This window comes from Indicator indicator, chromosome 35 (assembly GCF_027791375.1).
Source record: "Indicator indicator isolate 239-I01 chromosome 35, UM_Iind_1.1, whole genome shotgun sequence".
NCBI lineage: Eukaryota > Metazoa > Chordata > Aves > Piciformes > Indicatoridae > Indicator > Indicator indicator.
In genome coordinates, this window is record NC_072044.1 from 1938774 (window position 1) to 1955700 (window position 16927).

Sequence of the window (16927 nt, forward strand, 5' to 3'; positions counted from 1 at the left end):
TGTAGTGAGGCTATTAAGATCAGGGGGCATCTTCCACAGGAGCAGTGGGAGTCTTATTGGGGTCTATTTTGATTTGCTTTAGCACTTAGCTGAAGAAATGGGGTCTCCACGGAAGGCACTTGTGCTCATTGTTCTGGCTCGTGATTTCACTTAGTTCCAGGGCACAAAAGACACAAAAGCAGAAGAATATGCTAAAACTGCCAGCAGCCAGACCCATTCATAGTTCTGCACCTTGGGTTTCTGCCAAGCAATTAATGGAAACTCAAAACTACTTAGTTTTATTGTCAGGTCAAAAAAAAAAAAAAAGAAAATAAAAATATCAAATCAAATAAAACCAAATCAAATCAAATCCCCTCCTCCTGTCAGCTCCTCTTGTTCCTAGAGGGGAAACTCCTAGAGAAAGCTAAGAAAAACCCCATGCAGTGGCTGTGGTCCAGGTAGGATGGATGTGAAGTGCAGTCAGCAGAAGAGGTGATGTTTGAAAAGCTGCTCAGCCCTCGGGGCAGGGTTTTCTTGCCCTCTCCTCTCCTGGCGACTGACGCTGACTCCGTGTCTGCTTCCTCCCCTCCGCAGCTCTCCATGAAGGAGGTCGGGGACGGGCTGCAGGAGCAGATGAACTGCATGATGGGTGCGCTGCAGGAGCTGAAACTCCTCCAGGTCCAGACGGCTTTGGAGCAGTTGGACATCTCAGGGAGCCGTGGCACCGTTCCTGGCACCGAGCAGCACCAGTGCTGCTGGGACAGCAGAGCCCTGCCCAGCGCCCAGCAGGAGCCGCGGCTGCGCGGGGAGGGGCTGGTGGAGGAGCTGAGCACCAGGTCCCTCGCCTGTGCCAGGCCACGGCCAGAGGCTTTGTCCCATCCTGCTGTGCTCCTGGAGAGCGGCCACCCCCCCAGGGACACCTCCTCCTCCCTCAGGAGCCTCTGCAGCGAGGACCTGTGCCACCCAAAAGGACCTTCCTCCACCTGGAGCAGAGCCGAGCGCGTCCGCCCCAGGAGCCAGGGCACAGCTGGGGGGTGGGCAGCCTGCCAGGAGTGCCCAGGCTGTGAGGATGGCCACGACTGGACCTCCTCCCTCATGTCCCAGAGCAGGAACCGGCAGCCGCTGGTCTTGGGGGATAACATCTTTGCAGACTTGGTGGGGAACTGGTTGGACTTGCCAGAGCTGGATAAGAAGGGGGAGAAGAGCGAAGCCTCCCTGTCCGTGAGCAGATCCCAGGAGCTCTGCAGGAAGTTCTCCCTCACAGCCAACATCTTCAAGAAGTTCCTGAGGAGCGTTCGGCCGGACCGGGACAGGCTTCTCAAGGAGAAACCTTGCTGGCTCCCACCTGAGGACAAACAGCCTGGAATCTCTAAGAGACCCAAAAAGATGAACAAACTCAAGGGGACATTTTACTTCCCGCTTCATGGGAGCATCCAGAACCATCACAGCAAAGCTGAGAGGTGCCCAAAGGCAGAAAGCAACAGTGAGAAACCCAAATCCGGCCCCAGGAAGGTCCCTGATACCATAGACTACACCCAGTCTGGCTTTGACATCAACACAGCTGTCTGGGTCTGAGGCTGTCCATGTCCTCTGCTCTGCTGAGCACATTTCCCACCAGAGAGGAGCTGGAGTCTGCACACAGCTCTTCAGGACACCTCTGAGCTCCAACTGGACTGAGATGAGGAATCCTCTCTGCCGTGGGCTTCAGTCCCCTGCAAGTGGCAGCCTCTGGAGAACTGCAACCTCCTGGGAGGGCTTTTGGGGACTGGTGTTTGCTGAAACAATCAGAGCCTTTAGCAGCTTTAGGGTGAGTGGTGTCAGGGATGGCCAGCCCCTGGAGCATGGCCTGGGGGTAGCCTCTTCAGGCCCATTCCATCATCTCTGGTGAAAGGTTGGAGAAGATGATCCTTGGGGTCCCTTCCAAGCTGGCAATCTATGGGAGCTCCCCAGGTGTGTCTGAGTGTGCAAACAGAGCTCTGGTGTTTGAAACAAAATCTGTCCCTGCTCCAGTGCCCTTCAACCTCCTGGTTTCTGACCCACTTTGAAGCCTTGTACCTGGAGCTCTTCTTTCAATTGGAAGAACTGAGTTTGGATTTCTAGGGCTGGAGCAGTTCCAAATGGGGGTGTGGAGCCCCAACTTTGCTGCCCTTCAGCCGTTTGTTGCCTCCCAGTTGCACTCCCAGCACCTCTCCTTCCCCTGCCAGTTAAACCAGTAGGACACAAGGCTCTGCTCATGGAAAGTTTGTGACCTCAGTGGATTTTGCTCCCTCTCCCAGTACCCTTGTCCCCACAGGTCACACCAGATGCAGCATTGCAAAAAGTTGTTTGTTGGAGTTGCTCTGAGACACAGAGTTGCAGCAGACCTTGTTTGTTGTTGTTTCCTGTTGTGTACAAACCTCCTCTGGGCACCACCAGGCTCACCTCTCCCAGAGCTACCAATAAAGTGTCCTCAGTCTCCAGTGCTGTGGGGCCATCTCCATCCACCCTGGGCTCACCCTCATCCTGCTCTGCTCCAGTGCAGAAGTTTTTTTTTTTTTTTGGGTGGGGGGTTTGATGAAAGGTTTGGTTGGTGGGGCTGGAACTGAGAGCACGTGTGGGTTGTGTCAGCCTGTTCCCAGCTGGGATCGAGGAATTTGGGGAGCAGCCAGGAGAGTTTCCATTCCAGGAGAGCTTATAAATCATAGCAGGGAGAAGAGCTGCAGCCAGAGGTCCCTGCCAGGGTCCTAGCACTGCTCTGGAGGCACTGTGGTTCATGCATATCTCTGAGAGCCTTCAGGGAACACTCCAACATCCATCTTCCTCCCCCAGCAGAGGGAAGGGCAAAGGGAGAGATGTTTGGGGAGAAACTGCTGCTGAGGGAAAGGCCTTGGAGCTGTGCAGTGCCCTGGTCATTGAGGGGAACAAGACCATGGCCACCCCAGGGCCATTCAGGTCCTGCCACTGACCCCTTCTCACTAGCCCCAGAAGTTAAACACAATGGTTGAATTCCCACCCCTGGAGGTGTTTCAAAGCCTCTGAGATGTGGTGTGAGGGCCATGGCATAGCCCCAGCCTTGGTAGAGTTAGAGAACAGTTGGACTGGATGAGCTGAAAGGTCTTTTCCAACCCAAAGCATTCTGTGATTCTGTGATCAAGGCAAGTCCCCAGCAGCCCCAGGCTGAAGTGGCCCAGAGCCCATCCCGGGAGCTGCAGAGGAGGGGGAGCTGCCCCGGGGGCTGGCCCCCATTGCTGTTAGCTGGGAGTCACCCAACACCTCCTGTGCCCCAGGGTTAGGTTGCAAGAACCTGTTCCCCTCACTCCCAGTTTAGGAAGGGCTCATGGCCCAGCAGCAGCACTGGTTTTTTTAACCATGCAATTCTATTCCTGCTGCAGCCTCCCAAGTCAGAGGCCAGTGGAGCAGAGGCAATGGAGAGGGATTTCTTTTTTTTTTTTTCTTTTTTTTTTTTTTTGCCTTGCAAATTAAATATAGGCACAAGAGAAGCCTTGTTTGTGCCCATACAAGGAGAGGAGCAGGTCAGCATCTGAGAGCTATGCCCAGTGCTCTGCTCAGCACTTCTGTAGGAACCTGAGCTGCAAGCAAGCTTTTCTTTTCCCTCCCCACAGGCTTTAGGTCTGGTTGTTTTCTGCCTTCTTCGTTCCTCTAAATACCAAAAGGCTGCTTCTAAAGCAGTTTGTTTTCCTCCTCTTTTATCAGGAGCTCATCCTGTACCCTCCCAGCTGCCCCCAGCCTCTCCAGTAAAGAGGAGAAGGAGCTTTCTATAAGCAGCAGCAGAAGAGACCAGCAGCTTTTTCTGCACCAACCTCAATCCCTGCACAGCATGACCTCACCCCAAGGCTGCCCTGCTGCCCAGGCACACCCCAGGGGAGCCAGCCCACAACCAGGCTGGCACAGCAGTGGGGGGCATGCTGGCTTTGCCCTGTGGCACCCCCTAGCCCCAGGAGCAATCTCAGCTGCACTGAAGGCTGAGCCCACAGAGAGAGAGGCACCGTGGTGGGTGGAGAGAGGCTGTGGGGAGCTGAGCAGCCACACCAGGAGCTTTATAAGCTTCTCACTGAGCATTGCCCTCAGCAGTGTGGTGGGGAACAGGACAGGAGCAGGGCTGAGCATGGTGGGGCAGGGATATGGGCATGGCCAGGGGCATGCATAGGGGTGGGGGCATGGCTACAGTGGCACTTTGGCCAAGAGCTGAAGGGGACATTGGATGCACTGCTGCAGGTGGTTGCCTCTGCAAGGCGATGGAATCAGGCTGCATGGATGCAGGAGACTGGGAAGTCTGGAGCCTAAAACGCACAGTGGGAACCTAGTCAGTGGGCAAAGTGCTTCTTGGGGACTTGCCACTCCCATTCATCCCCTGCAGAGGCTGTGCAGCCCGGGGCTTCACACCCCCAAGCCTCCTCTGCCAGCACAGGTGGCCCCTGGCAGTGCTGCATCCCTCGGCAGCAGCTGTCGGTGCCGCTCCCCCCTCGCTGGGCTCTCACCAGGAGCCCAGGGGCAGCTTTTCTCTTGAGAACAAACCCTTCTGGCCCCTGCACTCCTGACAGCTGCCCTGCCCCATGGGCAGCACCAGGTCACCCTGCCCATGCCCGCTCTCTCCGGGAAACTGCTCCAAGAGCAGCTGCTGAGCCCAGCCTTATCCGTCCCCTCATTGTCTCCAGCTCCCATGGCAGGGGCTGTTCGTGGCCCCAGCTGCCACCCACGTGTTCCTTTCCCACCCACAACCAGCACTGCCAAGCCCATGCCTGGTCCCACCCCAATCCCTGTCAGCAGGGTCAGAGCCCATGTGGGGTCCCCAGATCCCCCCCCAGCGCTCCCCAATTGCTCCCTGCAGCTGCCAGCGAGGTGAGTGCTCAGCTTTGGGGACAGGGAAGGATGGACCCTGGCTGAGGCCAAGGGTGGTGGTGCCTGGGGGTGGCTTCATTTCTTCTGTTCTCAGAGGAGCAGCCCCCCACCAGGGCATGGTGCAGCTGACTGAATGCCCAGCATAGCTCCAGATGGATTTCTCTTCTCTTTGCTTCCTCAGTGGATCTTCAGAGGATGTTTTGCATCAAAATTAAGATTTATTTTTTTTCCAGGCTGCTTGCAGGGGCAGATTCAAGTGTGATGGTTTGCCAGGGTGTTTGCAGGAGCAGATTCAGTGTGACCTGGGCCTCAGACCTTTGAAAACTGCAAGTCAAGGCAGCTGGATCTCAAAGGGCTTTAAAATAAATAAATAAATAAAATATTTAATAACTATTCTTCAAGAGGCATTGAAATCAAGGCTATCAGCCAAGCCAGACATCCTCCATTGCTAATAGAGCAGGGGAGGGTTTGTGAATTGCATTCCATTTCTCCAGGGACTTTTCCTGAAATTATAATGGCTTTTTCTCCTCTTTTTTTTTTTTCCCTGTTATTAAGTATGAAACCCACCTAATTAGCACAATGACAGCCTTTAATGAGGCCCTGGCTGCTCTCTGCAGCTCTGAGAGGGGTGGTGAGTACCAGACACAGGACAAGCTTTACAGAAACCTCCCTGAACCTCCCCTGTAGAAGGCAGTGAGACAGAGGAAGCTTCAGATGGAAGAGAAACCTCTGCTCCTGGGCTCTGCTTAGCCTGGGTGGGATCAAACACACTGGAGTTAAATAGATGCCAATAATGGGCACCCAAGCACTGGGGATTAATAAACTGGCACTCAACTGCTGCTCACTGTGCACCTGGCACTGGCAGAGGGGAGCAGGCTGGGGATGGTGCCAGCTCTGCCTGGGCAGAATGATCTGGGCTGGAAAACACCCCCCAGTTTGGGTGGGCAGGAGGAAGGGGCAGGTGGGAGGGGAAGCTTTTGGGTGGACTTGGTGCTTCCAGGATCCCCATTCTGCTGGGGATGGTCAGGCTCCTGCTTGGCCAAGAGCTGGCTGAGGAGCACAGCTCCTGCTGATGAAGGGCTGCCTGAGGAGCACAGCTCCTGCTCACCAAGGAATGCATGAGGAGCACAGCTCCTGCTCACCAAGGAGTGCATGAGGAGCACAGCTCCTGCTCACCAAGGAATGCCTGAGGAGCACAGCTCCTGCTCACCAAGGAATGCATGAGGAGCACAGCTCCTGCTGATGAAGGGCTGCATGAGGAGCACAGCTCCTGCTCACCAAGGAATGCATGAGGAGCACAGCTCCTGCTCACCAAGGGCTGCCTGAGGAGCACAGCTCCTGCTCACCAAGGAATGCCTGAGGAGCACAGCTCCTGCTGATGAAGGGCTGCATGAGGAGCACAGCTCCTGCTCACCAAGGAGTGCATGAGGAGCACAGCTCCTGCTCACCAAGGAATGCATGAGGAGCACAGCTCCTGCTCACCAAGGAATGCCTGAGGAGCACAGCTCCTGCTCATGAAGGGCTGCCTGAGGAGCACAGCTCCTGCTCACCAAGGGCTGCCTGAGGAGCACAGCTCCTGCTCACCAAGGAATGCATGAGGAGCACAGCTCCTGCTCACCAAGGGCTGCCTGAGGAGCACAGCTCCTGCTCACCAAGGAATGCATGAGGAGCACAGCTCCTGCTCACCAAGGGCTGCCTGAGGAGCACAGCTCCTGCTCATGAAGGGCTGCATGAGGAGCACAGCTCCTGCTCACCAAGGAATGCCTGAGGAGCACAGCTCCTGCTCACCAAGGAATGCCTGAGGAGCACAGCTCCTGCTCACCAAGGAATGCCTGAGGAGCACAGCTCCTGCTCACCAAGGGCTGCCTGAGGAGCACAGCTCCTGCTCACCAAGGGCTGCCTGAGAAGCACAGCTCCTGCTCACCAAGGAATGCCTGAGGAGCACAGCTCCTGCTCACCAAGGGCTGCCTGAGAAGCACAGCTCCTGCTCATGAAGGGCTGCCTGAGGAGCACAGCTCCTGCTCACCAAGGGCTGCCTGAGGAGCACAGCTCCTGCTCACCAAGGGCTGCCTGAGGAGCACAGCTCCTGCTCATGAAGGGCTGCCTGAGGAGCACAGCTCCTGCTCACCAAGGACTGCCTGAGGAGCACAGCTCCTGCTCACCAAGGAATGCCTGAGGAGCACAGCTCCTGCTCACCAAGGAATGCCTGAGGAGCACAGCTCCTGCTCACCAAGGAATGCCTGAGGAGCACAGCTCCTGCTCACCAAGGGCTGCCTGAGGAGCACAGCTCCTGCTCACCAAGGAATGCCTGAGGAGCACAGCTCCTGCTCAGCAAGGGCTGCCTGAGGAGCACAGCTCCTGCTTGGCCAAGAACTGGCTGAGGAGCACAGCTCCTGCTCACCAAGGGCTGCCTGAGGAGCACAGCTCCTGCTCATGAAGGGCTGCCTGAGGAGCACAGCTCCTGCTCACCAAGGGCTGCATGAGGAGCACAGCTCCTGCTCACCAAGGAATGCATGAGGAGCACAGCTCCTGCTTGGCCAAGAACTGGCTGAGGAGCACAGCTCCTGCTCACCAAGGAATGCCTGAGGAGCACAGCTCCTGCTTGGCCAAGAACTGGCTGAGGAGCACAGCTCCTGCTCACCAAGGAATGCCTGAGGAGCACAGCTCCTGCTCACCAAGGAATGCCTGAGGAGCACAGCTCCTGCTCACCAAGGGCTGCCTGAGGAGCACAGCTCCTGCTCACCAAGGGCTGCCTGAGGAGCACAGCTCCTGCTTGGCCAAGAACTGGCTGAGGAGCACAGCTCCTGCTCACCAAGGGCTGCCTGAGGAGCACAGCTCCTGCTCACCAAGGGCTGCATGAGGAGCAGAGCCCAGCCCCTTCCAAGCCCCCTGTCTGTGCCACTGCTGAGCAGATCCAGCTCCCCTGTAATGCAGAGATGCTGGAGCTGCCCTACACAGCTTAACCTCCAGAGAGGATTTGCTCTGCTCATCACCAAGAGTGCTTTTCCTGAAGCTGCTCCTCACTCTGCCCGCCCCCAGGCTCTCCCTCCCCACCAGTGCTGACACCCCAGATGGCCTCCAGAAGGCTCCAAATGTGCCTGTAATTAAAGAGCCTTGATTTTCAAACCCATTCCACAGCTTATTCTCCTGACAATGAGCTGGAGCTTCTTAGGCTAATGCTGGGCTAGAGGAAAGGCAAACACAGGCTGCCTGCTGCCCCTCCTGCTTTCCTCTCCCACTGCCAGGAGGTTTATTTGCTGGGGCTGAGGAGCCCACAGTGCTCTGCAAATCCACACTGCTGCTGAAGCCCCCCTGGGGCCAGTGCTCATCTTCCCCTCACCACCCTGGGCTCTGTCCCCATTCCCCATCCCTGCTGATGCACCCAACCAACCTGAAGTGCTCTGGCTGGAGACTGAGCAAACCTCACAAATTCCCCTCAGCTCCCCTGGTGCTGAGTCCAGCAGGAAAGAACCCAACTGTCAGATCCTTGCTGATCTCAGAGCTCCTTTTCTTCGAGCCCAGCACTGCTGTATTCACTCCAGCACGTTCCCAATCACCTTCCTCACATTTTTAATCAGCAGCAGAATCTCTTCCACTCCTTCAAGCAGCATTTCTGGAACCTGGCCTGTGCCTCTCCAGCACCCTTGGCTCTGCAGAAAGAGGCTCTGGTTTATTTCTCTTTGCTTTTGTCCCAGGTTCATTTGTACCCACGTGGCATCTCTCCTGGAGAAATCCTTCCCCTTCCAGCTGGCAGGGAGTCTCCTGCTCTGGCTTTAAAGCATCAGCACAAAACACTTTCCTGTGTTTTGCCTCAGCCAAAGCTGGGCTGTGGCAGGGCTCAGGGAGCACCCTCAGCCCTTCAGCTCTGCCCAGTCTCCCTGTTGGGGTTGAGTGTCCTCATCCTCCTCTCTGGCTGGTCCTGGCTGGGTGCTCACCCTCTCCAGTGCCTTCTCATCCCCCTGGTTCTCAGGAGCGTTGCCTGCAGCAGTGGTGTTGAGCAAAGCCTCTGAGCTGGCTCAGATTTCTTGGCTTTCTCTGAAGAGGAAAGCAAAGGGGAGGAAATCAATACCCCAGGAAGGAGGAAGGGCTGACCCTGTGTCACTCCTCACCTTGGGCAGGCTGGAGGTTAGCTCAGAGAGCACATCCTGACATGCTCTAAGTGCTCACTTAAGCCCCACCAGAGCCAGCAGGACACAGGCTCCAGGCTCTGGAAGGGAAGCTGAGGGCTCCCTGTTCATGTTTGCTCCATCCTTTGCACCAAAGCCCACCCAGGACCCTCTGCCAGCACTGGGGGAAGGAGCTGGATGCAGCCACAGCCTCGCTGTGGGAGCAGAGGGAGAGCAGCCTTGGGCTGCCTTGGCTCACCTGCCCTTGCCCACAGGATGGCAGGGGGTGCCCAGGCAGGCAGAGGAGCCCCCTGGCAGAGAGCAGAGCTGGCTGCTGGTGGCACAGGGGTGGCTCCTGCCAGCTCCACCACACAGCCTCCCTGCTGGCTCCAGCCCCACTGTGCTCTCTGGGGGGCTTGAGAGGGGGTCCCACGGCTCAGATGAGGAGGGAGATCTGCTCCTACATTCAGAGGCTGAGCCAGCAGCTCAGGCTGGACCTTCCCAGGGGCTTCACCACGTTCCCCACATGGGGCTGGAGTCAGCAGCGTGGTGTTTCCAGCCTGGAGCTGAGGAACCTGACATCCTGTCGGGTTTAATTAGTCCTTTTGCTCTGGCAGTGACAGAGCCTGGCTGGAGGCTGGCAGAGCAGGGGGGGCTGTCACCTCCCAGGGCTCTGCAGGCAGAGGGGAGCACCAGGAGGAGCCCCTGGGGCTGAGGTAGGCAGCTGCCCAATGGAGCAGTTGCTTTATTTTTAAATGCATATGGTCACAGCAGCCTCCCTTTGCCTGGCTGGGAGAGCTGGAGGGGCACTCCAGGCCCTCGTGTTGGCTTAGCTCTGTAACAATCTTTTGGGGCTGTACAAGTTGCTCAGAAGCCTGACTGGGTGTCTCCAGAGAGCAGGAATGTTGCAGAGTGTCTTTCACCTCTGCTCCAGACCGAAGGCATTGCAGCACCAGGTCCCTCGTGCAGTGCACCATGAAATGAGGGCCCAGAGCTCAGCATCTTGCAGCAACGTGGGCAGCAGTGTGGGCTGCAGTGTGGGCTGCAGTGTGGGCAGAGGCTGAGGCAGGCAGTGGTGTGAGTGGCAAGGAACAAGCTCCCTGTGCTCCTCCACTTGCCCGGTGACTCTGCTAACCTTGTGCAGCCCAACAGCTCTCCTGGCAGCCAGCACCAACAGCCAAGGCAGCCAGGAAAAGCATCCTGGAGACCTGAGGAACTTCATCTCTCCCTCATCCCTGTGAGGCTGAGAGGGGCAGCTCCAGCTCCAGGAGCCAACCCTGCAGAGCCCAAGGTATTCCTTCCCCAGGGCCATGATCATGGAATGCTGAACGGCTCTGAGGGTGCTCCTCATATTCTGGGGTGACTCAGCAGCAGCTGCCCTGAGCTACCTGCCCAGACCTTCTCCTCCTGGTCTCCCCATTCTGCTCCAGAGCAATTACTGGGAGCTGGCACCCTCAGGCAGGCAGCCAGGCACTTCTGCAGGCAGCTGCCTGAGCTCCTGCTAATTGTGTGGAAACCTCCATGGGCAGCTTTGTGCTGAGTTTCCTGTGCCCTGACTCCAGCTCTGCCTGCCAAAGGAGGGATCAGCTCCTCTGGATTTCAAAGGGCTTCTTTCCAGTCCCTGCTCACCTGGTTTTCAGAGCTCTCACTTGTGGGAGGTGCTGTTGGCAGTGTCTGAGCTCTTCCCAGCCTGTGCTGTTTGCTTTTTTGAGGTGTCTCCTCAGATGAAGGGGAACAAACCCTCTGCTTGCAGCCACAGAGCCTTGGGAAATTCACTGGAGATGGGATGCACTGCCAGGAAAAGTGGAGCAGAAGTCCTCCTTCTGCAGAGGTTTTATGAGCCCTCTAAATCCCTCAGGGCTGGGCAGGATGAGCCACTCTCACCCTGCCTAAAAACAGCAAAACCTGTGGTGTCTTCCAACCCTCAGCAGTGATTCCTTCTGATCCCGTGCTCAGGAGCATTGCTGCAGCCCAAAGGGTGCCAGGACCTCACCTCCACCAGCCAAGCCCTGGGTGCAGGAGCAGCCCCAAGCTGCCAGCAGCAGGGTGGGGGGATGGTGACAGTGGCAGCATGGTGGTGACAGCTCTGGCATCCCCCCTGGGCAGGAGGGACCTCTCTGCTACACCCTGAGGGTCTGAGGAGGAGGTGCTCCTGCCCTTGGAGTGTTTAAAGCTCCTCCAGGAGGAGCTGGCACTGCTGCAGCACTCAGAGGCACATTTCCCCAGATCCCTAGCAGAGGGGATTATGTTCCCAGCAGGGGCTCAGGGTTGGGGGGGTTTTGCCATCATATGATTGAATGTGACAAGCGTCATTAGGTGTGACACATCCTCCCAACACTACCTTGCAGAAGCACAAACAAGCTGGAAATGAAAGAGAAGCAGAGGGCCACATCTCTCTGCACAGAACAGCTGGGGGGGAAAAAGAAACAAGCACCAAGTGGAGGACTTTTCAATGCTTCCTTTGGGAGACAGCAAAGTCCTGAACATGAGACAAGAAATAAATGATTCAGATGCAGCCCTGCAGTGGGAGCCATCTGGTCAGATGCCTTCACCCTTAGCAGAGCTCTCTTGGAGTTAGCAGCAGGAGGAAGGAGCTACCCACGTGAACCTCCTGCTGGGGACAGGCTCCAGCCCCTGCCCTCAACAGGCAGAAAGGATCAGAATTGCCTCCTGTTGGCATTTGGCTACCCAAGCCATTTAGTTTCCTCTGGAATTAGCACATGAAGCCTACAGTGTCTTTGGAAATGGACACAGTGGTGAATTGAGAGCTCTGGTCTGATCCAGCCTCATCCTTACAGAATCATGGATCATAGAATGGGTTGGGTTGGAAGGGACCTTCAAGATCAGCCAGTTCCAACCCCCCTGCCATGGGCAGGGACACCTCCCACCAGCCCAGGTTGCTCAAGGTCTCATCCAGCCTGGCCTTCAACACCTCCAAGGAGGAAACATCCACAGCCTCCCTGGGCAACCTGTGCCAGTGTCTCCCCACCCTCACTGCAAAGAATTTCTTCCTCATCTCCAGTCTCAATCTCCCCTCCTCAAGCTTCAATCCATTGTGCTGCCACTCATCCTCCCCAGCCCAACATCTTGGTTTCACAGTGGGAAAGCAACAGACTGGGAGACAGCCCCAAGGCAGGTCCCTGCAGCTGCTCCTGGTCCCCAGGGCTGAGGGTGGAAGGCTCAGACAATTGCTCATGCACACCAAGAGCCATTCTCTGCCACTCCATGGGGCCCTCTGGACATGTTTCAGTTGCTGGAGCTCAGCACAGGACATGTTTCCATTTCAAAGGCAGGTTGGATGGGGGCCTGGAGCAACCTGGGCTGGTGGGAGCTGCCCATGGCAAGGGGTTGGAAGTAGATGATCTTGAAGGTCCCTTCCAACCCAAACCAGTCAAAGATTCTGCAATTTGCTGTGACCTTCCATTACAGTCAGTTCTGCTTTCTCTAAGGCAGAAAAAGCTCCCCCAGCTTTTTCCATCTAGTTCCTGACATTTGGAAATCTCACCTTCAACACTGCTGGCTGCTTCTGAGAGGTGACTCCCTTACCATTCCTGAAGCTTTTGGGTTTTTTTTTGCCCCTACAAGAAGGCTGGGAAGGGACTTTTTACAAAAGCTTGTAGTGATTGGATCTGAAGTAGTGGATTTAATATTGAGGAGGGTAGATTTAGACTGGATCCTAGGAAAAAAAAAAAAACATCTTTCCAGTGAGGGTGATGAGACACTGGAACAGGTTGCCCAGGGACACTGTGGATGCCCACTCCCTCGAGGTGTTCAAGACCAAGTGGGATCAGACCTTGAGCAACCTGGGCTCGTGGAAGGTGTCCCTGCCCACGGCAGGGGGTTGGAACCAGGTGATCTTTAAGGTCCCTTCCAACCCAAACCATTCTATGATATCGATGAGCTTCAAGCTGCAGCCTTGCCCATGTCCCCCACATGGCTCAGAGATGGAGCCTGAGGGAAAGCAAAGCCTTGGGTCTGGAAGAAGCCCTGGGGGAAGCAGTGAGGCTCTGGAGCTCCTGGAGAGAGCTCAGTGCTGGGCTGGCTGGCACCGCCGAGGGGCCCAGGGAAGAGAGAAGAGGGAAGGAGTTAAAAGCTGTCTGCAGGCAGAACAAAACGGCTGCAGCGGCGGCGCTCATCTTGCTGGCTCCGCTCCCCTAATTACGTTATTTAACAGGATACCCTCTCATTCAGTTTAATTACTCACATCATTTGGGAAGTAATTCACAGCACATCCCTGCAGGGTGCATGAGTCTGAGTCGGGAACAATGTGCTCAAGTCTTCCTGGCTACATGAAAGGAGAAGATGGAGAGGATGAGGCTCAGCCCAGCAGGCACCAGGGGAACGCTGGCCAGGGAGGGTTCTTCCTCCTGGGGAAGGATTGTTCCCAGGGCAGAGCCTCCAGCCCTGTGTCCCCCACCAGCGCTGGAGATGACAGCAAAGCTGCAGTGAAATATTCATCTGGAGGAGAGGAGGCTGAGGGGAGACCTCCTTGCCCTCTACAGCTCCCTGAAAGGAGGTTGGAGTGAGGTGGGGTTGGGCTCTGCTCCCTAGTATCAGGTAATAGAATGAAAGGAAACAGCCTGGAATTGTGCCAGGGGAGGGTTAGGTTGGAGATGAGGAGAAATTTCTTTGCTGCAGGAGTGGTCAGGGATTGGAACAGGCTGCCCAGGGAGGTGGTGGAGTCTCCACGCCTGGAGGTGTTCAGGAGATGTGTGGACATGGGGCCATGGTTTGGGTTGACAGCTGGACTCGATGATCTTAGAGGCCATTTCCAACCGTGGGGATGGATGCAGAGTCCTCTCTGGACAGCCATCCCCTCTCCCACCTGCAGGGCTCCCTCATCCCAGTGGGATTTTCAGGATTCCTCCTGCAGCCCCAGCCCCCAGCTGCCGCCCGCGCCGGGCAGCTGAATGCCATTCACGCAGCTCCTTGTCCCCCGCCCCGTCCCCGTCCCCCCTCGCCGAGCAGCTGCAGATTAATTGTCCCTTTGATATGGGTGGGTTCCTGCCAGAGACGACTCACTCGTGTCTGGTTGACAGGCAGAGCCTCACCCCCCCCCCCCCCCCCCCCAGCACACCCAGACAGCAGCTCACTGCCCACAGCCCTCCCTCCAAACACCCCCGGAGCTGCTCTTGATCCCCAAGGAGCCTTCATCCAACAGCTCCCATCACTGCTGACCACTGAAAGTGCTTTGATCCCCACCTGCCCCTCCTGCTTCAGCACACTTCAGCAAAACAGGATTTGTGCACACCCCCCCCCCCCAGCACCCACTTGTTTGGTTTCTCCACCGTCTTTTGTTATGTTCCCGACTTAATGAGGATGCAAACAATCCCAGAGGAATGTTTAATTAATATTATAAAGCAACAATGGGATGATTAAGCAAGTCTGGGCAGCTGCTATTTATACACAGGGCATGTGGCACTTGTTGGGGGCAGAGTGTGTCAGGGAGGAAAAGAAAAAAAAAAAAGAAATCATTCCAGGGACCTCTCTGTGTGATTTTTATTGCTTGTTTTAATTGTCTGCTTCAGTCCTTTTCTTTTCTTTGTGTTTGCTCAGGCAGAGCAAGACACAGAGATTTAGCTCAGAGTCTCTCGTTCAGCTTAATTACAGAGCAAGAGCTTTCCAGGAGGAGCCTCCCTCCCACCCTTGCTCCTCTTCCACTGCCACCAGGTCTCCAGAAAGAACCCAGCAAGAAGCTTTGGGCAACGAATGCCCTAAAACTGCTCCAGGAATAGCATCGGGGAGGCCACTTCAAGCAGAAAAAAAATCCCCCTGAGGACAGAGGCTTTCAGGCTGGAGGGGCTTTGCCAGGAGCAGCAGCAGCAGCACCACCACCACCCCCCCTTGGCTGCCCTATGCAAGGGGATGTGTGCAGCTGTGAGGTGTCTGCAGCAGGCTGCCAGCACCACCTCCCACCCCCGGGGAGTTCAATGTGCTCCTCAAAGGTTTAAGTGATGTTCTCCTTGCACAGCAGCTTCGTGGTAAGGGGGTTTAGGGCATTTGCTATTTACAAGATCTCTCTTCTTTGCTGCTCAGAAGGCTGCAAGCAACCTGAAGTAATTGGGTTTGGTGTTGGTTTTTTTTGTTTTTGTTTTTCTGGTTTTTTATTTTGCCTTGGGTTGAGCTCTTTCTGCAGTTCCTAAAAATAAACACTTGATTTCTTCTGCTTCCCAGAGAGCCACCTCCACAAGAGCAGTGACCACACAGCTGATGAAAAATTAAAGGAAGTGGGAAACCCAAGAGCAGTGAAAGCAGAGACAGCACCAGCATCCCCCAGTCCTGTTAGGAATGTGCAACTCAGGTAACACAGCACAGAAAATTCCATGTTTCCAGGGGAAAACACCTGAATTCCAGAGGGAGGGAACACTGCTAGTCCTGAGCCCCAGCACCATGAGCTGCCCTTGTGCCTCCTTTCCTGGAGCACAGCACTTGCTGCACTGTCCCTGCTGCACCCTTGCTTGGTCAGTCCGGGCTCTGGCTCCATGGTCACCCCAGGCTCTGGCTCCATGGTCACCCCAGGCTCTGGCTCCATGGTCAGTCCAGGCTCTGGCTCCATGATCAGTCCAGACTCTGGCTCCATGATCAGCCCAGGCTCTGGCTCCATGATCAGTCCAGGCTCTGGCTCCATGGTCACCCCAGGCTCTGGCTCCATGGTCAGTCCAGGCTCTGGCTCCATGATCAGCCCAGACTCTGGCTCCATGGTCAGCCCAGGCTCTGGCTCCATGGTCACCCCAGGCTCTGGCTCCATGGTCAGTCCAGGCTCTGGCTCCATGGTCACCCCAGGCTCTGGCTCCATGATCAGTCCAGACTCTGGCTCCATGGTCAGTCCAGGCTCCGGCTCCATGATCATCCCAGACTCTGGCTCCATGGTCAGTCCAGGCTCTGGCTTCATGGTCAGCCCAGGCTCTGGCTCCATGGTCACCCCAGGCTCTGGCTCCATGATCAGTCCAGGCTCTGGCTCCATGGTCACCCCAGGCTCTGGCTTCATGGTCAGTCCAGGCTCTGGCTCCATGGTCACCCCAGGCTCTGGCTCCATGGTCAGTCCAGGCTCTGGCTCCATGGTCAGTCCAGACTCTGGCTCCATGGTCAGTCCAGGCTCTGGCTCCATGGTCAGCCCAGGCTCTGGCTCCATGGTCAGTCCAGGCTCTGGCTTCATGGTCAGTCCAGACTCTGGCTCCATGGTCACCCCAGGCTCTGGCTCCATGGTCAATCCAGGCTCTGACTCCATTGTCACCCCAGGCTCTGACTCCATGGTCAGTCCAGACTCTGACTCCATGGTCACCCCAGGCTCTGGCTCCATGTTCACCCCAGGCTCTGGCTCCATGATCAGCCCAGACTCTGGCTCCATGGTCACCCCAGGCTCTGGCTCCATGGTCAGTCCAGGCTCTGGCTCCATGATCAGTCCAGACTCTGGCTCCATGATCAGCCCAGGCTCTGGCTCCATGATCAGTCCAGGCTCTGGCTCCATGGTCACCCCAGGCTCTGGCTCCATGGTCAGTCCAGGCTCTGGCTCCATGATCAGCCCAGACTCTGGCTCCATGGTCAGCCCAGGCTCTGGCTCCATGGTCACCCCAGGCTCTGGCTCCATGGTCAGTCCAGGCTCTGGCTCCATGGTCACCCCAGGCTCTGGCTCCATGATCAGTCCAGACTCTGGCTCCATGGTCAGTCCAGGCTCTGGCTCCATGGTCAGTCCAGGCTCTGGCTCCATGGTCACCCCAGGCTCTGGCTCCATGATCAGTCCAGACTCTGGCTCCATGGTCACCCCAGGCTCTGGCTCCATGGTCAGTCCAGGCTCTGGCTTCATGGTCAGCCCAGGCTCTGGCTCCATGGTCACCCCAGGCTCTGGCTCCATGATCAGTCCAGGCTCTGGCTCCATGGTCAGCCCAGGCTCTGGCTTCATGGTCAGTCCAGGCTCTGGCTCCATGGTCACCCCAGGCTCTGGCTCCATGGTCAGTCCAGGCTCTGGCTCCATGGTCAGTCCAGACTCTGGCTCCATGGTCAGT

The 16927-nt window shown here is 56.5% G+C and overlaps 1 protein-coding gene across 1 annotated transcript; it reads left to right on the plus strand.

Annotated features, from left to right (window-relative positions):
• Positions 1–474: 474 nt before the first annotated feature.
• On the plus strand, positions 475–1554 carry INKA2 (inka box actin regulator 2). Its single transcript, XM_054395775.1, has one exon. The coding sequence runs from the start codon at positions 475–477 to the stop codon at positions 1552–1554; it is 1080 nt and encodes a 359-aa protein (XP_054251750.1).
• The last annotated feature ends 15373 nt before the right edge of the window (positions 1555–16927 follow it).

Coding starts and splice junctions, on each gene's coding strand:
- INKA2 (XM_054395775.1), top strand. CDS start 475: ATGTTTGAAAAGCTGCTCAGCCCTCGGGGCAGGGTTTTCTTGCCCTCT.